The sequence below is a fragment of the Diorhabda carinulata genome, chromosome 9 (assembly GCF_026250575.1).
Source record: "Diorhabda carinulata isolate Delta chromosome 9, icDioCari1.1, whole genome shotgun sequence".
NCBI lineage: Eukaryota > Metazoa > Arthropoda > Insecta > Coleoptera > Chrysomelidae > Diorhabda > Diorhabda carinulata.
In genome coordinates this window covers 17,742,425-17,766,202 of record NC_079468.1, presented here as the reverse complement: position 1 = coordinate 17,766,202, position 23,778 = coordinate 17,742,425, and the positions used below count along the sequence as shown (strand labels likewise).

Below are 23,778 nucleotides of genomic sequence, written 5' to 3'. Positions count from 1 at the left end.
ACTCCTATTAGAAATTTCAAAATGTGGGATAGTTTTAGCTGACAGATATCTTCGTCTTCTGTTTCGTACGCTCGCAAGTGTAATGCTCTGGAGTTCTGTAGTATCACATACTTCGAGATAATGTCAACAGAGGTTTCGTCGTCTGCACAACAAAATCTGCATGCTACATTATCTGCTAAGTCTAGCATCTGCTCTGGTTATATCTTCCCGTGCATTTCCCCAATGTAGATTGTCCCAGTAACTGATTTTACCTCTTTCCGTTCTGTGGCTGATACCATAAAATGGTTCAGGTCCTATGAAATTTCCCTTTACTCCAGTGTTTCTCGGAATCGATCGCAGGGTAACTTTCTTTTTCTTGTTTAGTTCGTTTAGCTTGTCCAGAAATTCCCAAACTCGCTTGAAAACATTGAAACACAGAACTGTAATAGCTGCTCGACTTTTGTACAGGATGATGATCTCCTGTTTGCGATAGTTCCTATCTAGATTGGACACATTTTTCAATTTTATATATTTCTGCCTGAAACGTACTCGGTGTGTTGGCTAGGCTATCAGAGGAGTGTAGGACTAGGACCGTACACTCCTATTCTACTTTTATCTTATCTCCTTGATGCTAATGCTAACTTACAGTTTCTTCTTTATGCCCATCAAAGATTCGCAGTATAATTAATGACATCAAAAATAAATACTCATCTGGAACTGATGGACTTACATTAAAAATGTTTTCGAGTCTGCCCGATTGCACATTAAATCACTTTACCACTTTAATTGTTGCACAGCTATCCACTTAGGACACGACCTTTACCTACCTATTCCACATTTAGAATTAGTTAAGGGCTCAATATTTTACAATGCAAAAAAATGCACAATCATTTGCTTATTGAAATCAAAACGATATCATCTCTTCCCGCATTCCGCAGTAATTTGAGGGCATATTTATTGGAAAGTGACTTCTATTCTGTAGTCTGTAATTCCGGACATGCTGCATTCTGGTTTAATTTTTGGTATGAAATTAGTACCTATTACTATTACCTATAATTTTGTTATTCATCGTGGTTTTCTTCTGTATATTGACATTTTATTTGTATTCTTTATTTAGTTATTTCTATACTTGTTTTTTAGTTTTCACAAGCTTTTGTCTACAAATTGTTACAATTTTCTGACAATAAAGCGTTTCTCTCTTCCTATCAAATCGGTTTTATTCCGATGCTCTTATTGAACTATTTTTATTTTAAAATGAGTAATGTCACTTTAAATTGACCAGTATAACCTTTCTTTGTTAAGTTTAGATTTAGTATGCCTAGTAATTCATTTTACAGTTACCACAACATATTACTTGATGTAGACTTGCTGGGGTTTTAGGTATAATATTTATGAGCTTCTATCTTGGATATACCTACTATCAATCATCCTCCTCCTGGATAATTATGATTAAATAATATTTAATTTCACGCATTGAAAACAAAGGGGGTGTCTTTTATCTTCTTCTAGGTATTCATAAAGTTTTGTATTGTTTAAACTTGTAAATAATCAGGAGAGATGCCAATTCCTGAAGTGAATGTTATTATTCTATTTGTTTAACATTATGCAATTAATAATTAACTATATTTTTAATTGCAAGACCTGTTTTGTAATTGTGATCACTTATCTCAAGTAGATAACTAAAATTATTAGTTATACTGAAGAAACTATTAAAATTTATTACCAAGACGTTCACTCGACGATTAGATGTTAGTTGAACTACAAATGTCGCGTACATAGTGCAATAATGGATTTTTATTGGAGTGTACCAAACATTTTTTGCAGTAGGTAATTATGCTTTTTTCATGTAACCTTCTTTTACATCAATTTGCTTATTTCCAAGCTTTCCTGCTCAATTTATATCATAAACATTTTAGAGAAAGGTAATTTCAAGTTTTTAGGCCTCTCAGCACAAGTCTTGCCTATTTTCAATATAATTTTATGGGAAATTATTGAAAATGGTGTCTTCTTACACCTATTGAGATATAGTCATACTGAACTTTTTATTATTTTATTAAACGGCGTTGTTTTCTCATGAAATTGTTGAGAAACTATTGCGGCGTAAAGTCAATCGATGTAACAGGCATTTGTTATTATGCCACAGTTACAACTGCATTTTTCTCTAATCCAATATACTATAAGAAATGCAGAAGATATTTTCAGCTTTTTGTCCTTTTTTTTGAATTTCATTCAAATTTATTGGGTTAAGAAGATTTCGTTCTTTTATTATGAGCAAAATTCGTTTTAAAATTAAAAATTATACATTTATTCGCATCGATTGATTGAAATAGCTAATTATGTCGATTTCGGTTTATTTTTTACAGCACAAATCCTGCCACTTTGCAAGTTATATATCAAACATTTCAAAAGGCCGTATCGGCCCAAGGCACAAGAGTCGCTTTTCTGTTTTCCGCCATTTATTTTTATTCATAACTGCGTAACTTTTTTGTGATTCTCTAGAATTTTGTCGTCGACTACTTCGGTACGTTCAGACTTATTAGTTTCTAGCGTGAGTCTGTATACAATAATAGTCCCAAAGCTGGCTACATAAAACAGCATCGATAAGGTACACGACGTTTGAGCTTGAAAACGGGGGGCCCGTAATTAGTACATCACCAAACGGTATTTCTGGCACTCTCTACAAGTCGGATATGAAAATGCCAGCCGGGTTTCCCGGGCGAAAAAATGGGCTGGAATAACAATGCAATAAAGCCAGAAGTTTTGTAGGTCGGGAAACCCTCGCCATAAGTGACCGAAAGTGCCGGAAAATTCGTCCGGAAACCTCACGTGGTACACGCGTCAAACTTTTTTACTTGACCTTTGGGATAAAAATAAGAAAAATCGACGTATTTGTGAAAATGAAAACTTTTCGCTTTTATTTTCGGCTCAAATGAAAATTGTTGGATTCATTGAAACTATCTGTCTCTGTGTGTGTCTCTCTCGACGTCAGATGGTAAAGCCCATATCAAAAAATTTTGACCTGCTCAAGTGAAAATTTTTAGGGTGGTGGTGTACGAGCGAGGGTTATTCTCTACATGTGAAAGGCTACGTCAATTTCAAAAAAAAAGTTAGAAGCCAATTTTCGCGGCGGCGAAGCTGGCAGTGGGGGCGCGAAATGGCCGAAAATGAGTAAGCGGCTTGAAATCACGCGCGCGAAAAAAAAAAGATTGAATTTCAGCGAGTTTACATCGTTTCCTAATGATTTTTTTTTAATTTTGGGTAGCGCAACAGATAGTTTCATTGGAGCCAACAAAATTAATTTTCATATGAGCCGAAAATAAAAGCGAAAAGTTTTCATTTTCCCAAGTACGTCGATTTTCCTTATTTTTTTCGGAGGTTTTCCGACCTGTAAAACTTCTGGCGTTATTAAACAACTCTTAGTTAAGACCCCAAAAGTCAAGTAAAAAAGTTTGACGCGAGTTCCTCATGAGATTTTTCGGATGAATTTTCCGGCACTTTCGGTCGCTTCTGGCAAGGCTTTTCCGACCTCCAAAACTTCTGGCGTTATTACAGCGCACAGCCCATTTTTTCGCCCGGGAAAACCGGCTGGCATTTTCATATCCGACCTGTATAGAGTGCCAGATATGCCGTTTGGTGATATACTGATTACGAGCCCCCCGTTTCCAAACTTAAACGTCGTGTACCATATTGATGCTGTTTTATATAGCCAGCTTCGCGACTATAAGTTAGAATGTGGCTTGATAAATAATTATTTTTATTTATAAATGTGTAGGGTCGTAGCGGAAAAATATCGAGATTAGTCTTTTACGAGGAATCTATAATAATAATGAAATCATATCTCAGAAAAGGATGAATATAGAAACACCCTGTATATGATATTTCTTTTTTGTTTCTGATTGGGTGTTTGGCAGTAACCACTTATTAGATGTTTGACCTATATTTCTAATAATCATCAAAAATTAAGTGATTGGTATTTATACTATTTAAAAAAATGTGTTGATTATAATTTTTTAAAATTTTCATCTTAATATCACTTAATTGTACTGACATTTCCTATTCCAAATATAGTAAACTTTGATTGATGTAACTACTATATTTTATCCTTGATAAATATCTTAATGGTTGCAGATTTATTAACGTTTTGTTTTTATGCCACCTTCAAATTACATCACAATAACAAAACAAAAAAACATGAGTAAGTTGAAAAAACATATTCTTTTCGTGATGAAAGAGGTCGATGTTCGTGAAAATTAAGAAATACTTTTAATAGTTTTTTTAAACTCTGAATTGGTATGTGAGATGATGTTGTCGCCACGTCAATAGAGATTGTTTCTCTCTCAGTGTAATAATTTTTTTTAAAATTTAAATTTGTGTACCTCGGGGCTTTGACGTTCTATTTTGGATTTTGAATAAGTTGATACAAAACAAAAAGCTTTCGAAAAATGAACTTCCAAGTGCCAAGAGCGATTAGCGTGGAATTCGTAATGGAACTCAAATCGTCTCCAGTGTTCGTCTATAGAATCTGATCAGGAGCATGGGGTGGTCGCGAAAGCAATTCAAAATTTAATTGATATATTTGATCATCGTTTTTATCCATTTGAGAGACATTGTCATGGTGATTTATTTTTTACATTGTGTAAAAAATTTGGTTTATTTATAAAAATTCTAACAAACAAACTATTGGAAGGAATTAGCTCAAAATTTGACAGCAATCTCTTGAAATAAAAATGACATCGAAAAAAAAAACATTTAGCAATTGTCTGCTTGATGATCACGAGGTTATCGTTGCCGGCAACGTAGCGTGTGCTGTTATAATACAGTTTTTATTTATTACTTACGTATAAGTAGAACATTTTTCTATATATAAAAATAATGTGAATAAAGCTCTTATAGGTTAAGTTCTTACATAATCTCGTTAATAATTATAAGCATAATAAAATTAATTACTATAAAATATTAAAATAAGTTAAATTCGAATCTCACTTCCATTAAAATGATTCTGACAACAAAAATAATTACATTTCGTAGGATCGTCGAAACGACCAACACTTTGTAGTATATTAAAATTTTTGGGCATCACAAAAAAACTTTATCAGGTGTTTTACACGTGGTAATTTTACATCCTGGCACGAAAGACGATTTATATACTATTTTTCAAATTAATGAAAGTTTAATAATAACGCTTATTTTAGAATAACTGAGAGAATAACTGTCGTATTTACTTTGTATCATATGTTCAGTGTTTATTTTATATTTATGACGTCACGCAATATGGCGGGCTTACTGGAATGTTTAAACTACCTACAAAAATTTTGAATTCTCAATAATATTTTTTTCCATAAATATTGATCAAAGAATTAAAAAAAATTATGATAAAAGTTGTATATAAACTATCCAAAACTATATTTCTCTCAAACCATGCAAGTACTCTATTGTTTTGATTTAGTCAGGGGCGGAGCGAAGGTATCAGTCCGAGTATTTATACTGACCTCTATGCGCCAGACCGGGACTGATTGTATTTATTTTGCCTAAGGTAAATGAATAAATATATAAAAACGTTAAAATAATTCGCACGGTTTGATGTCGAAAGTACCATTGAGCCTTATAACCGCAAGCATCGTTCGTTTACTCTAATCATATATTAAAACATAATCATGAACGTTGATAACGATGACTATTACTATATATGCTAATCGTGTGAACGTCACTTGATTGTTATTCCTTTGGTGATTGATGCCCGAGATTGTTTTTTAAAACTTTTCTCAGTTAGTATTGATGTCGTGGGCGTACAGTACACGTGGAACTGTTTTCCCAGAAAATTAACCTTTTTTGCCGATGTGCATTTTTCATCGTATGCAGATTGTTTTTAATTGTTGGAGTGATTAGTTCAATTACTGGTGAATTAGTTGGTGTTTACGGTGCGTTTCCATTTTTTTTAATTGTTGGTCAAGCGGAAAATTAAAAGTTTTTCTTATAATTATTCGTTATTGAGAGAACTATTTGATAAATGATGGATACTTTTTTATGTCTCTAGGTAATTAGTTTATTACAAAAAATTATTCCGTTTATACGTTTCGTTAACCCATAGATACACAATACGAGGGTTGTGTGAAAAGTTTCTGACCTAACCAAATAACATTTTTTTTATATAATATCCATTTAACTGTACAATTTTCTAATGATATTTTAACCTTTTTAGTAATTATACACTTTCACGGTCACCTGGTTTTTTGGCTCTAGAAAATCGAAAAATGGATGGATTTTAATGATCTTGGTCTCAGAATGTTCCATTTTACGGCGGATTTATAAAAAAAAATTAGTAGAAATAGCTGGAATGAAAATTTCTCATAGTTTTACTGTTTTAAATCGTAAAAAAAACGGTTTTGCAAAATAATCCTTTACAAAAAAATTATCTCATTATCAGATAAAGTTCTTATATTTGTTTTTGTATTCTACATAAATTAATAAACAATTTAAAAAAAAATCCAAAAAGAATGATTTTTTCAGTTTTTATAGCTTAAAATGAAATAGATGAAAAACAATCAATTTTCGTGAATAGTTTCGTACTATATTCTTCAATGTTAATAGTTTTTGGACCATTAAAAATCGAAAAATAGATAAATTTTATAATTTTGGTCTCAAAATGTTCCATCTTACGACGAATTTATGAAAAACACGGGGGTAGTGGCTGAATTTGCGGTTTTTAATAGTTTTTAACCTTAAATAGCATTTAAAGTCATGAAACTGTAAAAAAAATTCGTTTTTTTTAATTTTCGTATTTTTTTTATAAATCCGCCGTAAAATGGAACATTTTGAGACCAAGATCATTAAAATCCATCCATTTTTCGATTTTCTAGAGCGAACCTAACCTAACCTAACATAACCTAACCTAACCTAACCTAACCTAATCTAACCTAATCTAACCAAAAAACCAGGTGACCGCGATAGTGTATAATTACCATAATTTTTTGTAAAGGATTATTTTGCAAAACCGTTTTTTTTTACGATTTAAAACAGTAAAAATATGAGAAATTTTCATTCCAGCTATTTCTACTAATTTTTTTTATAAATCCGCCGTAAAATGGAACATTTTGAGACCAAGATCATTAAAATCCATCCATTTTTCGATTTTCTAGAGCCAAAAAACCAGGTGACCGTGAAAGTGTATAATTACCACCTTTTTAACTATAAATGCAGAAATCGTTCTCTTTTAAGATATTATACTTTTATAATATTAACTTTGGAATTAATTTTGGAAATAAATTTTCTGTTAACCTTGTTAAAGAATATATTTTGGTATTTTCTAAAGTAAAGAAAAATCTACAGCCGCAGGTCATAAAACCAGGTATAAGTTTATATATAATATCGATAATACAAACTTAAAAAATATTAAGTTTAGGTAGTATTTAGTTAGTCCTCTCCCATCCTTAACATTATAAGGACATACCTCCTAAAATCTATTAGAAATAAAATAATCTTTCAATTGATAACGTATCTAGTTTTTTTTTTTTAATAAATACACCGTTACCTAATCCATAATCCCGACTAACCCTTTCAAATAATAGTTGTAGTCTTTCTTCAAAAATAGGCGCTTACGTATGCGATAATGTCCTCATCTGATGAAAAGAGTATTCCATGAATTTTAACCAGGGTGATCACCAAACTATCAGAAAGCGCGTTTCCCCCTTTACCTTGTAAATAGGAATTCTCTCCTTTATTATTTTACATTTTTAAAGATAATCAAAGAAAACAATCCCATGACTATCCAGTTGCCGTTATTTTTCTATCGATGAAACTGTCCATTGAATAGATCGTTATCATTTCAGACGTGTAGTGGTGGATCTAGGTTTCATCTACAATTATTCTGAATCAATCAAAAACTTTACACAATATACGTTTATCAAGGGGACTGGAAAGGAATGTTTCTGCGAATGTCTATATTTGTTTATAATTTGTCAGCTCTTTGTGCCTTGTTCACTCCCAAATAATTAAATATTATCCTTGTTTGCTATTTGCGGTAGTCAACTAAATACAAAAGCATATCCGGTTGTTTTTTTAGTTTAGCAAGGGTAGTAACACGAAAGTTGCGACCAAAAACATCTGTTGTGTTTATGAAAGTTCATGAGACGGTTATAAATATCAAAAATTGTTCATCTCTCTGACCAGTGTCGATCTGGAAGACTAACAACTTAGACAACATCATGCTAAGGATAGAACAAGAAGAAGAAAATTGATACAACACAATCGAGGAATTCACAAACATCTTTAACCAACGTTAGTCAATCATCCAGGAAAATATGCAGAGGATTGGGAAAATAAGCAATATTTGGCTCTTCTATAATCTGTCCGAAGAGATCCATTACATGCGACATATTTTGATCGCTTTATCATTGGAGACGAAAAATGTATCCTATGTGATAATCCAAAACGTAAAAGGCAGTGGTTCTCTCCAAAGGAATCATCACGAATAACTGCGAAGCCGAGTTTACATACTAAAAAGAATATTATGTATGTTTGGTGGAGTATACATTGAAGTGCTGAAACATAGACAAACTGTTAGTGCAGATATTTATTTTGAACAATTGGATCAAGTAAACCAATCTTTAAACTAAAATTATTGAATTTTATTTGTTTTGGTTTATGAAATTAACACTTTATTAGTTGTTGAGGTTTAAAGTCAACTGAACTCGGAAAATGATATTTCTTAGGCAAGAATTTAGGGAAAAGGTCCCTTATGTTCCAAATAGATTCCTAATTTCATTATTTGTTCTGCACAGCCGTAGATCTCCCTCCTTTTTACCGTCTAGTATCTTTTTCTTTCCCATATATCTAACTTCTCTTCCTCTGCTTTGTTTTTTATAATTATAGCTATAGATTTTTTGGAATCTTATTATCGCATTCGGCGCTCTCAACTATTTACTTCCCCTCGTCATCCTCGCTTCCAGATTTTCTTCCTCGTCACCGTAGTCCTTGATAACTACCCTAAGATATACATAACTTTGAACTTGTTCTAAGCTCATTGCCTTTTCTTCGTTCAGTTGTATTGACAAACTTCTCATTGTTCTTTTCCTTTGTGGTGTTTTATTTATTATCATGAACTTCGATTTATCTTCGTTGATTCACTGTTTCTGCCATTTTTATGGCTCTGCTGGTTTCCTTAAGCTCGTTTTCCGATGTTACTTCATCGTAGTTGCGTTGTTCTTGTTTTTATTATCCCTGTTATGTTCAAACCGATTTCACGAACTATCCATTCTAATACTATAGCGTAGTGGATAAAGGACCTCCCTGTTTTAGCTATATGTTGGTCTGGAAACATTTTGATAGTATTTGATTTGCCTTTACCTTCGTTGTTGTATGTGCGAGTGTCATTTTCGTAAGACTAGAATGCAAGACGAAAAAAATTGGTTAACTTTGATGGAAAGTACTTAATCACTGAATTCTCTCGATATCACACCCTGAGATTTCCATTTATGTCGACCGTCACAACAGTTTCTTAGCGTCAAAAAGTTTGGATAGTGTCCAAAATTCCATTTCTTCTATATTTGCCATGAAAACCTTATAATTTTTATCGTTCCGGTATTGAAAATAATGGCAAAATGTTGATTACCAAAACAGTAAGAAACGTCAAAAGAAATTACTAATTAGGAAATATTTTTAACATTGGAAGAAGACAGTTGCTATTATGTTCGCTTAATTTCTCTTTGTAACTTTTGTATAACAGTGAAAATATTTCAATTTTCAATGAATGCTTTTTGTTGGCCTCAATCTACATCCGAACATCATTTTTAAGCAGTCAATTTTAACCTACAAGATTCAATTTCACACTAATTAAGTAATTTTAGTTAATTAATTAGAAAACTTTCAGTCTACTTATTGAACGACGTTATCGTGTAATAACAGCCACAAGATAAACGGCGTGACTAAACTTCTAAAATCGAATCTTCCGCTTGACGAACTACGAATTTGCCAAACTTTTTTTCCGATTTACATGTGGTTCAAGTGGTATGTGGTGTTTAAGTAATAAGTTTCTTGAACAGTGATTGTGTTCGCAATGTATTACAACAGATTCTTGAAACCACCAGTCACAGCTAAATTGCAGGAACACGGGCTCACTAAAGTAGTTAGCTACATGGATAAAAGTTTGTGCCAATTACATGGACAAAAGAGGTATAATATTATTTTCTTATACAATTTCCTATTCAGAGGGAATTTCATTGACAAGAACGGGATATTCTCTATTTCCTCAGGACAATTCGCAAATAATGCCAAATTCGTAATTTTTAAAATTGAACAAATTTTTTTTAAATACATATATCAAATACATTTAGTGAATATATTTTTTTCTTGTGTTTCTTATTAGTTATTTAAAAATAAATATAGAAATTCACTTCCTATTTTTTTATATTATACAGATTGAGTATTTATGAAACACCTCAATTATCTCGGAAACGGCTTGTATGATTTTTATAAATTTTTTTGTACAAGGGTCTTGTGATACGGCCGGTATTATGGTACTATTTACATTGTTGTCAGATCTTTCCTTTTTCCAGAAAAATAATGAAGTTATTATTTTTCATCTGATGTTTTCTATACCAAAATGCCAAATGTCAACATGACACGTGTAATATCTTTAATTATTTATATTCTAACCGAAATCCCATAACAAGATTTACCACGAAACTGGTTCAGTAAAAGATCCGAATCAGGGAGCAGAAAAACCGCATCAACTGAAAACAAATCTTTAGATGTTTGTGCCCTGTTAGAAAACGATCCACACTTGACAAAGACAAATATCCAGGGAACTTGATATTTCGTAAACATGAAAATTTCCATACATACAAAGTAACTTTGATTCAAGAGTTGTCAGATGACGATTTTGATAGACGTGAAGACAATCAAAACGATCCAAAATTTTTAAGTAATGTTATGTTTTGCCATGAGGCCACTTTTTGTATCAATGGAAACGTAAATCGGCATAATTGTAGATACTGGTCACGTAACAATCCTCGTCGGATGCGTGAATCTCACACCCAATATCACAAAAAACTGAATGTATATATTCATTGAGGGTATTTTAAACGGTCTGGCGTATTGAGATTTATTGGAAAATACTATTATACCTGAGTTAGTATTTCCAAATTTTTATGTCGATCAGTTCCGGTATTCTAAGGTCCCGGCTTGAAGCGATATCGATGTCGTTGATCGGAATTCATTGTTTTCTCGATTCTCATGCCCTCTCCTCACAATAGGAACGCTCCCGCCAAAAAGAAGTGCTTTCTTTCACTCGCATTCGCATGTAAATAGACAATTCGAACCTCTCATTTTTATTGAAACAGTGTTTTAAAAATTATAATTGTCCATATAGATGATCTTCTTTATATTGGACTGCTGGAAGAACTAGAAGAAGCCGAAGAAATTGTTGCAGAACCCCATTGAGTTGTTTTAAGACACCTTCTAATACAACTAAGCGATGACCAATTTAAAAAAATATTTCGGCTAACCAAAGAAACTTTCAGATACGTTTTTACAAAACTAAGAATATATTTTGACGAGCCTCTAAAAACTACAGTTTTACTTTTTATTTGGTTTTGATTCATATAAACTTGTTACAAATATGTAGCTACTGGGTTATCACTACTCGTCAAATTAGGAGTGGATCACCCCTAAAAAGTTGCTTAGAAAGTGAAAAACCGACCAACCTCGTCCTAGTCGCTGGTCTATCCTTTTCTCAAATTTCCAGTTCGATCGGATAATGCTTTGGGAAATTTGAACTGGTCTGTCTTCCTTCAAAATACTTTCTAGTATATGGCATTAAATTTTCATCAAAATATAACGATTAGTTGCAAAGATACAGCCAGTTGAACACGCGAAATGGCAAAGCATTTTTGGTTAAAAACTCGATTTTGATAATGTAGCCCCTATTTTAGATAAAAATAAATATCACATTCATATTTAGCGACCCCAAAAATATGAGGATAGACCATTTGTAGTGACTAGGACGAGGTTTGTCGGTGCATCGAAAAAATTGACTGACCAATGGCTTGTAGGGAAGGGTAAACCTGTTACACGCGCCACATTCGAACCTTTGGTTTCTTTGAGTCGATTTATGAAGTTTCTTCAGGAAGCTAATGTTTTATTCTGGTCATCAGGTTTGATGTGGAGGATACTGGTTAATTTGCACCAGCTTCCAGAGTATCTAGAGCAGTTAATCCACGAAGTTAAAGTAGCTTTGAACGTAGTGCCTCGAGCAGACATCGATTACCTCTTCTTGTTGATACCTAGACGTCTACAAGAGTATATTTATGTACGGGGTCGCCAAAAATTTTGTTTTCTGGGTACGTGTTGGTCCTTAACAAAAAATCAAGGTCGGTAATTTTTTTTCAATGTCACTACCGTCATCGTTTCAATTTGATAATAAATAAAATATCAAGTGTGATATTCCAAGGATCTTTTTGTTTACTCATGTAGCTTATTAGTTACGCTCCAGTTCGATAATGATTAATACACACATGAATTTTCGAATGTTTGAAAAACGGTTATAAATTAATTTAGTAGATTCCATAACTGCATAAATATTTTCATGACTAACTAATTTTTCAGAATTGTCATTTCATTTAAAAATTTTACTTATAATAATATTTACTTTATTAAAATCGCGTAAAAATTATTTATTATTTTAATATTACTGGGAAACGCTGTTAATGAAATTAAATTGGAAATATTACTTCACTTAGGGCCCCAATTCTTATGGGAGATTGAGTTTCGGTACAATGATAGTTTGGAGCAAAATGATTATAAGTCTCAATAGATACGAAACACTAAACCAATTCTGTCAAACTAGCGCTGAAGTGCCCGAAGATACCATGGTAGGAAAGGAATTGGTTTTGGCCAATTGTTCTGAAACTTGATGGTTTCAAAGCAAGCTGATTAAAACATCTAAATGGACACGAAACCCTCAAAACTATCACTGAAAAGTCCAAGGGTACCATAAGAGGATGGGTTTTGGCCAGATTTTCTGAAACTTGGCACACTGATTGATGATATATATGTATCCAAATTTCATTTACAGAAATAAACTATGAAAAAAACTTGATGAGAACTATTGCCCAATAAGAAACTCACAAAATTGAACAGTACGATTATTTTATATGCTTACAAATACAACCTGAAAAATGCGAAAATTTTAAAGTATTCTAATTGAATAAGATTAATCCTTTTTATTTTTAAATAATGAAAAAAATTAACCTGGTAACGCCTATGGCATCAGCGGCATCCCGCGAGGAAAAACAAAGAAAATTACTCGGTGACTAAAATCTTCGTGATGTTCCGGAGACCTGTGTGGCAGATTTCCAAATCGAAATTTTCCTTCGTCCGACGTCTGTATGGCGGAAGAACAGTCTCTTTTGATCTAATCCGTAATAACGGGTTTTCAAGTCGAATTCTCCACTAAATCTTCATTCAACAACGATATCGAAACCGGAAAATTACAATAGTTATTTCTGGTTTACTCGAGTAGATAATATTATACTTATAATTAACTTAACTATTCAATTTAAGTTTGAACGATCAGTAAATTTAATACCGAATTAAATTATCGTGGGATCTACTACCTTGTTCACCAGATATTTTGTATTAGAAGCTTCGTTTATGAAATTATTGTTGTTTTCCTTTTTAGCTACATGTTTCTTTTATTCACGAAATTTCAATCAAACACACTGTTTACTGCTATTACCAATAACCAAGTTACCTTATTCAGATTCCGATTGTGTACTTACCTAAGTAACTTTTCGTGTAGTGATAACGGTAAACAGTATGTTTGGTACGAATATCACAAATTCCATAGAGACCATACTTTATATTTAGTGCTAAGTTCGCTGCAATTTACCATAAGTACATTTCCTGTAAACTATTACTTAAAGTTCTTGTAGATTGTTTGGGGAATCGTTTTGGTTATTTAGCCACTCTGCACCTACAACTAGAAGATATTTTGGCTTTGTATCTTTGCTTCCAAAATACGTATACTCTTCCAAAGAGGCTATTTTTTCTGCGATTATCATGTCTTACTTCTCACTACTTCTTTCAGATACCTAATCTTATTGATGAAATGGCCAGGACATTAATAAAGTTGATCCTCTATGGCTTGCTCGCAGAATATGCAGTTGTCGTCCTTTGTGTTGCCTGCCATCTTAAGGTGATATTTGATCGGACACACTGACTACCAATTTATTGTCGTAGCTTTCTGTCCCTTCAAGGCCGCTTGGTGATCGGAGAGATAGTCGATGACTTTCCAAGTTGTATGAAGAGCTTACATTTTTGTCGAATAATGCGTACTCTAGCTCTGTGTACTAACTTCCAACTATATCTAGAGATGCATTTAAAGTTTACAAAAGATCTTTATTTACCCATCATTGGCGATCATTGATTATCACTTCGAATGGGATGTCTGTGTCTTAATTTGGTATTTAATTTGGTCAAATCTAGAAATCTTGATGACTTGTTAAATTCTCTGGTTTTCATTTTTCTGTCTGAATTAGCCTGTGGGCGCTCATTGTAACATCTTAGACTTCAGTACCCATGTCTTGCCCACGACTCCTACAAGTTCAAATACCCTAGGTGATTAATATTCTCACTGCTACACCAATCTTGAAAATGAAAAAATAAAAACATTATTCATATATATATTTTTTAAAACTTATCAACATAGATCGATTTTCCTCTCAGTTGTCTAGAGGTGCACGAGTTGCATATTTCGATTTCCTATCGAATGATATGCAAAAATCAAAAAGGCAATTTAAGGTGTTACAACTTGAGTGGCGATATACCTATATAAGTTTCAAATTTTTTTGGGCGATTAATTCTATATGATAACATTAACTACCCTTTTTATTTCTGGAGTTGTGCAAAAGAATTCATCTCCATTGTCTGAAAGTTTTTACGTACAAAATTTACATTATTGTTATTAATTTTCATATATTTTTCTTACAGCAAACAGAGCGGAAGCGGTACAAATTTAAATAATCCGGGCGTCAGTTTATCTAACGGCAACTTGACATCGAGGGCAAAACCACCAGCTTCAAAGTCTCTAAATGGAACGGGCATGTCCAATTTTAGGTAAGATTTTAATTATAAATCCGATAAAAAACTCATATTTAAAAGCTTTCCTTGATTTGTTGATTTTATAGGTTAGGTCGTTATCTCCATTAATAACGACCTAGCCTATAAAAATTTAATGTTATTCATAAACCAACTAATCAATTTTCAACAACATTCGCAACAACCTACCCTAATCTAACCTATCTTATTATAATAATAATAACCAGAATCAATAAACTCAATATTTTTATCAAGCGTTAATTATTTGAATATTGAATTTTGAAGTTGATGAATCTTTTGTTTTTTTAAAGATATAACAAACATATTTTTATATTGTACTTGATCATAACGTAAGCCCCAGACAATGAATACATAAGAAAGCTCGGAATATATTAGAGTAAGTACACTTTGCTGTTTAATTTTGGTGTTAATCTGCTCTGATGAGACATAATAACGTCGAAACTAGTCAGTAGTTACACCTTTCCCTATAATTGCGAGCCATTGGGGATCTTAATATCGACAAAAAGGTCGATTTATATCACAGAGGGGTTGTAATTCAATGTTCGTCGAGGCATTAGCCAGGAACGTAGTTGTTTGAAGAACGGCGGAAATTTTCGAAATTATTTCATAGGTGAATAGTCTCTCATATTTTAATAATCTTTGAAGACAGATAAAAATTGACGTCTCGACTTATTTAAGTCGTTATCAAAATATCGAACAATGCGCTTGAACCAATTATCGAAGCATTTTTCGATTCCGATTGAGGTACCTCCAAAACATGCGATTTTAACGTATTAACCGCATTGTCATGTGCGGAAAACGTCAAGAAAACGTGCACCTCACAATTTATTTTTGATTTGCGGGAATAATAAGAAATTATTAGGTGTCAAACAAGGACTGTACGGCGGATGACCTATCAATTTGATGTTCTGGCTGTTCTAAAACGTTTTTGTTTGAACTGGTGTGTGAGAGGTCGCATCGTCGAGGTAGAGAATGATTGGTCTTCTGCGATTGGTTTTTCGAACACTTCTGGCCATCATTTGCTTCGAAGGGCTTCGTGTGGAAACAATTTTTGTTTGATTTGGGTCGTCTTGAAAGACCCATACAGTCAAATGTTGTTTAGTTTCGGGTTCATTTGCAAGACTTCATGATTCGTCGCCTGTCATGATCTTGAAGACGTCTTTTGAAGCATCGCGATTGAATTTGTTCAGCATTTCTTTGCATAAATCGCTACGAGCTTTTTTTTTGAGCGATTGTCAAATGATGCGGTACAAATCTTTATGACAGCCAAATGTTCATGGAATATTGAATGAATTCGAGTGGAAATAATGCCTCAACCCCATGTATGTCACAAACTATCTTGCAATATCAGTTTACGCATAGCATCGATTTTGGACGATCTTCACAAAATTTATCCGGTGGCTCGAGATAGTGTTTCATGATCAAAAATCGAAGCGAGTTGATTGGCACACTGCTGTCGGTTTTATTCACGTCGAAAGTCATAGAAAATCATCGCACGAAAAGGTTCTCAATTGAATTCCATTTTTTGACCAAGATGAATGTTCCAATTATCTGTAAACAACTCAAATAACATTCTTATGACAACACGTTCTGAGTACGTTCACTATTAAAAATGTCAAACTTTATGTCAAATTCGACGTATTCATTCAGTGTTGCCAGATTTCAAAAAAAAAAGTAGTAAATCTCGTATATAATTATTTACTTCTACCGTAACATATAACTAGACAGCATATTTGAATCAATAGAATGAAATATCTAAAGGGTTTTTTATATCTAATTTTTTACCCTGAAAAGAATACAAAAATACACATTAATTCACAAACTAGATAATATAAATAAAAATTATACTGCGTAAAATGTTAATTAAAAAAAAAGTACGGAAAAAGATAAATGTAACACACATGTAACTATTTATATGTAAAACTGCAAGATAAATAAAGAGATTTTTAAAATCAATAGAATAAAGAAAAGGAGACCCAAGACGGATAAGGTAAAAATCAAGTGTAAAATCAAAACGTTCCACCTACTAGGAAATCCTGTAAACAAAAGCAGAACCAAGAATGCGATGACAGCATTTGTTTACTATATTTGAAGGTTAATTGCACATTGTGTCTCATTTAATGGGGGTTGCAAATTTTCACGTTTCATTCAAATTTGATTTGTTTTGGGAATTTTTATTAACCGGAGTAGTATAGTAAAATGGAATAATCTTTTAATTTTCAATATATAAATAGCAACTCTCGCATATTAAACTGTATCAATAAATAATAACAATAAATATCTTTAATAATTCTTTTCAATTTAGATTATCGACCACGTTTTTCGATGCTATAAGTAGTAAACATTAACAGTATAGGAAAAACGGGACCCGTTCTTTTCATTTTATAATTGTTTGACCTTTCAACCTGTGTTTCACAGAAAGAAGTACTAAATTTATTTAACAAATATTATCATTTGAATGCGATAATATATTAATATGACCTCTCTTTCTCTCTCCTTGAAAAAGAAACATTTGTTCAAATGCATTCTGACACGACTTTTTCATTTCAATTATACCTGGGTGGTCCTGTAAGTAATGTATGTTGTTTAGTAGTTCTTCGTCAATTGTCACTTCGTGAAAATGGAAAAAATTGGTGCTGAAGACTTTTTTCTGAGTGTATCTGTTTTTTTTTTGTACAAAACAGTAAAATATTGAATAGCACTGTTTAAACGAGACCGGTTTGGTTTTTGAGTAAAATATCACTAGATTTTGGACATCATCTAAATTTTCTCGCTTTCATTGTCGTTTGACAACAGCTGGAACAAAGATCCATGTGTACTACACTAAAAACAGATATCGCCTTTTTGGAAGATAAAACGTACTTCGTGGTGATTTATTTGAAGAGAGCCACTGCCTATTGCATTTTGGACAATCATACGAGACCCATTTTTCCTTTCCAGTGGTTAACGTTAAAAAAACGATTCTGTACGGTTCCGTTGAAGCAATACTTTGTGATGGATCGGATGGCTTCGTTCTTTCCCTACAGATTATGGGCGATTCAAACACTTCCTCTGTTTACTTTTCCAATCTTCTGCAAATTTGATAGTCGATCAAGGGTTATCTAACATGGATTTGTGCCCACTACGGTCCCTATCACGTCGTTAGTCCTCTTGGTCGATAGAAGTTAGATAGGTCTTGCGAAACTCAAAAAGCATTCCAATCCCTAAATTGCGACAAGTTTAATATTCAATCTTTCAGAAGTGAACAAGTCACAATAACCTTAAAATATATTTGACACGATTTCGAAGTAGGGGAGACCGGGAATTGTTGTCTAACTTTTGTCTGAAGCTCGTATATCTCTGATGGTTAACTTAAAATAGTAAAACAACAAATGATAAAGATAAAAAAACTATTCAGGTACTAGTCCATTGAAATGTTACAATTTAAGGACCGAATATTGCATTTTTTAGAGGCTGCAATTTTATTTTTGATACATGTATGGGGGCAATAGAAGCTTTACCTCAAGTTTGAGGGGTCGCCGCTCTTGTTCCCCGGTCGCCATCTTGGAAAAAGGAGTGCAATCACCATTTTAGCGATATTTCGGAAACTATTCGAATACACATAATTTGCCTACAAATATGTTTATGTAACTTTTTACATTAAATTTAAAATTAAAGAAGTTATAAGCAAAAAAGTGAAAAAATTTTTAAAAAAATGTTCTTTTTTTGCTTTATAACTTTTTTTATACATTTTTCAAAAAAATTTCCTCGGAGCAATCTTGTAGATGATCTTTTGAAGAAAATTTTTTTTAATTTCATCCATTTAAAACGCGTCTTCTAAAAAATGAAATATTCGGTCCTTAAGAAGTTTTTGCCAGCTATATTATGAGCGGTTTCTTATTGGGAACGTGGCAATGAAGCACCAAAATGGACTAAGTTTAATGCTTGTATAAATTCTCAAACTCATAGGATTCAAAATTCAATATTCAAATTGACGTTAATAGAAATATTTCTATGAAGTCAATACCAATATAATAAAAATTATTAATAAGAAAAGTTAACCTTTCAAATCAGCAGCAGAAGAGATAGGCCTACACACACTACAATAAGGACAAAACAGAGTTAATGAAAATAAAGAATAAATGTGGAAGTAAGACAAAAAACAATTTCAAAGTACATAAACATGATAGGACGTTAATAGAATTCGAGGAGTAGAAAATTTCATGTATTTAGGTGTAGTACTAGATAACAAATGCCAAAAAGAAAAGGAAATCGAACTGAGAATTGTCAAAAGTAACAGCCGTGCAGGCCGCTTCAGAAGAATATTGACATCAAAAGAGATATCCAGATCTACGAAAGTTAGAATTTATAAGACAATGCTGAGACCCACTCTGATTTGCGCCTGCGAAACTTGAATAAAACTGAACAGAAATTGGAAATCTGGGAAAGAAAAATATTAAGAAGAATGTTTGGAGGAGTTAAGATGGGATAGAAGATCAAACCATGATATTCACACACACAGACTCTGCAAATGAGTTGCATGGAAGATACCAGAGGGCAAGAGTAAAACAGGTAGCCCAAAAAAACGGTGGAGGGAAGGGGAGCAAGAAGACCTTAGAGAGGGAAATATCCAGAGCTGGAGAGAAAAAGCAAGAGACCGAAAGAAATGGAGAGAAATTACAAGGCTATAGACCTAAATGGTCTGCATATAAACCTATATATATTCCCTGGGCTTAACGTGATATCACAAAATGATTTGTGTATTTTATGAAATTTTCTTGTTTCATCCACCCAGATGGGTTAGCGTTACCTTCTGGACCTACAAGATTCGCATTTAGAAAGTGATCCTTGAAGTGTACTCGCTGATACGATGCCTCCCCGCGAAAAGGCACCCTTGCTCGTGATTTGTTGATAAGAAACGAGTTACGGTGGCGAACTATTACTGCTTAGTCTACCCGCCCCTATACCCAACCATCTCCAGTCTCCCCAACACGATAAACTAACAAATAACAATTAAATATCGACATGCGCATAAACGACAATACTACCCAGTTTTCTTAATATTATTAGAGGTAATAATTGGTTGTGTTCTTTTTGTTTTAGAGGATCATTAGAAGATAATACGATAAGACAATCGATAGGCGATCAGGTAATGTATGATTTATTATTTCAATACTTCAATTCCAAACTTGAAACATTATAATAGTTCGCAATTTGATATGCTCCATCGTCGATATTATTGATATCTTTAAATTCATCACCAAATCATTTGCAGAAATGCAGTCAGCCACTCGATTCCTCATACTTTGTAATACATGCATCTTACAATTTTTTTATCTCCGCGGTAATTTTTTAATTCCTAAATTTTGCTAGGTTTTATTTGAAAAAGACCGTTTTCAATCGATCCCATAGAAAATATTAGGGTAATGGAATCGAATCGGTTAACGGTGAGGATCAAGGGCGTCGCCAAAGGGAGGCAAGAGGGGCAGTTGCTCTCCATTAGAGATCAAATGGAGATACCCGCAAAGCGACCAAAGTCCTAAGGCCGTGCGAGCAATTGACTTCATCACCTCTTAATAAATACTGCATCACATGAAAAATTAAGATTTAATGAATATTGTAGAAAGTATTGAAATATTTAGAATAACATTAAGATTTTGATATCAGTTTTTATAATCGTCATTTTCATTACGACAATATCAGATTTGCAAAAAACGCAAGGCCATTAAACAGTCTAAAAATATGTAGGTAGTTATGGTGTGTGTGTGTGTGTGTGTGTTTGTGTATGCATTGCATTTCTTTCTACAACTGCCGTTCACCAGCATTCACGTTAGTTTTATGTAATTTGTGTCCTATCTGTAGCTTTAGACGTGGTTAAAGCCTCGGAACACGTTAAAAGGATTTTACTTTTGATTAAAAACCACCGTGAAAATCCGGAAAAAGTGACAGACGAAATTATAAAGGAAGCTGCTGTTGTTGCAGAGAAAGTCGGATTGGAGGAGGACATTACATCAGTGCCGCGTCATAGACGCAATAATCCAGCAGAAAACTCTTCAGAATACTGGAAGAGGTCTTTGGTAATACCATACTTGAATTCAATTATCACCTCACTTGAAGTACGTTTTGCTGAAGAAAACACCATCATTCGCATTATCTAAGTTACACCTGGCGCAGATGCAAAAGATGACAACTGAAAATCTGAAACAAACTTGTGAATCTATTGCCCAGTTTTATGATTTACCGAACATAAAAGAATGAAATCGAATTTAAGCAGCAATTGTGGCACGATAGGCTTAATCTAACAAATCTAACATTTGATGTCCTAAAAGAAACAAATTCCTTCTTCCCCGAAACGGAAAAAGCATTAAAAATTTTGATCGCTTTACCATGCGCGACCTGTATAGTACAGCGATCCTTTAGCATCCTCAGAAGACTAAAAACATGGCTAAGAAGCACCATTGCAGAAGATCGGCCATGATGAGTGTACACAGAGCTATAATAAATAAAAACCTAAATAATTTTAATGATAAAGTGGTTGAAAGTTTTGCAAAAAATCCCCGCAGGTTATGTTTTAATTAAATATTATTTTAGTTAAAATAAATAATTATTGTGAAGTTTTATACATTGATATTGGTATTAGAACCGTTCTTATTACAATCGTCATCGAGGCAAAGACTTCAAGCTTTCGACTGTACCAGGCGTTAATATTTTTTATTCTCCATAATATTGCCCCATTGCCCCCCTTAGTCATAAGCTGGCGACGCCCTTGTTGAGGATCTTTCGATAAAACAATCTCATAATATTGAGATATATCATCTTAAAAATGAGATTAAAATATGATTAGCAATAATAGATTGGGAAAAATAATATGTTTTTCCGTGGGGACATTTAAAAATTCAAAAGTTGGATAAACGTTAACCTTCCCGACAATTCGGAAACGAATTAGAATAAATAAAAATAAATAAATTATGATTCTTCCGTTCGTACAACCACATTATGAGCCCTTTAAAGTAACTTCGACCTAATCTCTCATTCTTTTCTTCTTTGTTATATTCATTATTTCACCATATTCATTTCTTATTTATTGAAAAACGCTCATGACGTTGATTGACGCGATTTTTTCAACGTTTCTTTAAACTCATCATCTTTATGTCCTGCATTGTGTATTTTGCTGATATTTACTCACGTAAATGTTTGACTCATAAATACAAATATTTCTAATTAAATGTGACCTAACATTCATTCACTCTCATCCAATAGACATTCTTCTCTTCAAACTTACTATTGTGCATAAATTACGTACCATAACACAAAAACAGATATACACGTATCATATATACGAGAGGAATGCGATGCATAGTCATCGTTAACCCGCTGACATACTAGGACTAGGCCGATGTAAACAGCATTCTAGTACGGGAGCAGTCCACCAACTAGTGTATTTCAAAAAAATCTTTTAAATAATTGAAAAAATATCAATGAATATATTTCTTTTTATTGAATTATTGAATTTGAATCAACCAAAAGTTGTCTATTGTTGTTTTTTTTTCTATTTTTTAACATAGTCTCCTTTTTTTGACACACTTTTGTATTCCTAAGTCGAAGAAGTCTTCCACCAATCCGTTATAATAATATAATAATAATAATAATAAAAATAATTACTGGGGGCTAAGCCCGAACTATACAGGGAATGGGACATAAAACAGTATACCCAAATTTCCTCAGAAGCACCTGTGTTTGACCAGCAACGTGGGGTCGAACATTGTCGACGTCCTCCGTTAATCGTCCTCTTCGGCAAGTTTGGATTACTGCCCGAAATTTGGTCAATGATTCACAATAAATGTCTGAGTACATTGTCGTCTCAGGTTGAATGAAATCGATGAGAAGTATCCCTTTCTAATCCACAGTCGCCATAACCTTTTCTGTCAACTGGGTTTGTTTGAATTACTTTGGTGGCGGTGAACCAAGGAAAGGCCTCTGCAGAGATTGTTTGTTTTGTTATGGGGGTGTAATGAAACATCCATGTTCCATATCCTGTGCGCTAGAATCTTTTCTTTGTCGCGTACTCCCTCACTTGCAAACACAATCAAGGCTTTGTCCGTCTGTCAGCATCCCGGGGACCCAACGAGCACTCACCATGCGATCATTCAACGTTTCTGTTGAATTTCCTTCAATTGTGTCGTGGTAAACTTCAAGAATGCGTTCAAAAAATTCAGGAACAATAACCCTCCGATCTTTCAGCGGCTCACTGTTAAACTTTTGGACAACCGTATCCGAAACCGGCGGTCTTCCACTCCGTTCTTCATCTTGAACTTTCTTATCATCAATCGCAACAGAACTGCACCATTTGCTGACGTGCTGAACGGACATGCACTCTTCACCATAAACTAGGTCGGTTACCGATTAATCTCGACTGACTGGTGATAATTTCCTTGCGGGAAAAAAGCGGATAACTACTTGATCTTCGCACATGGCGGTAATTAACACTTCCATCTCTGATTGGTCGATTTAGCTTAGCATGTTCCCTTAAGGCTGTACCTCATTGGGAATATTACTATAGGTACAACCTTCTTATTGATTCTGCTGTATCCAACCTTCTCAAAATTAAGAATGGTCTCAAATATTTCGTTTTTAGTACATTTTTCATGGTCCCATTGTGCTAAATCTGGTATATATAAGGCGAATTTAGACAGACAAAAAAAATAC

At 33.4% G+C, this 23,778-nt stretch overlaps 1 protein-coding gene across 1 annotated transcript in view; it reads left to right on the top strand.

Moving 5' to 3' along the window:
- Nucleotides 1-23,778, top strand: part of LOC130898030 (WD repeat-containing protein 47) — a 136,429-nt gene that overhangs the window by 34,770 nt on the left and 77,881 nt on the right. Inside the window, exons 7-8 of the mRNA XM_057807066.1 lie at nucleotides 14,965-15,090; nucleotides 20,176-20,221. Coding sequence (XP_057663049.1) covers nucleotides 14,965-15,090; nucleotides 20,176-20,221 — 172 coding nt within the window. The remainder of the gene's footprint in view (nucleotides 1-14,964; nucleotides 15,091-20,175; nucleotides 20,222-23,778) is intronic.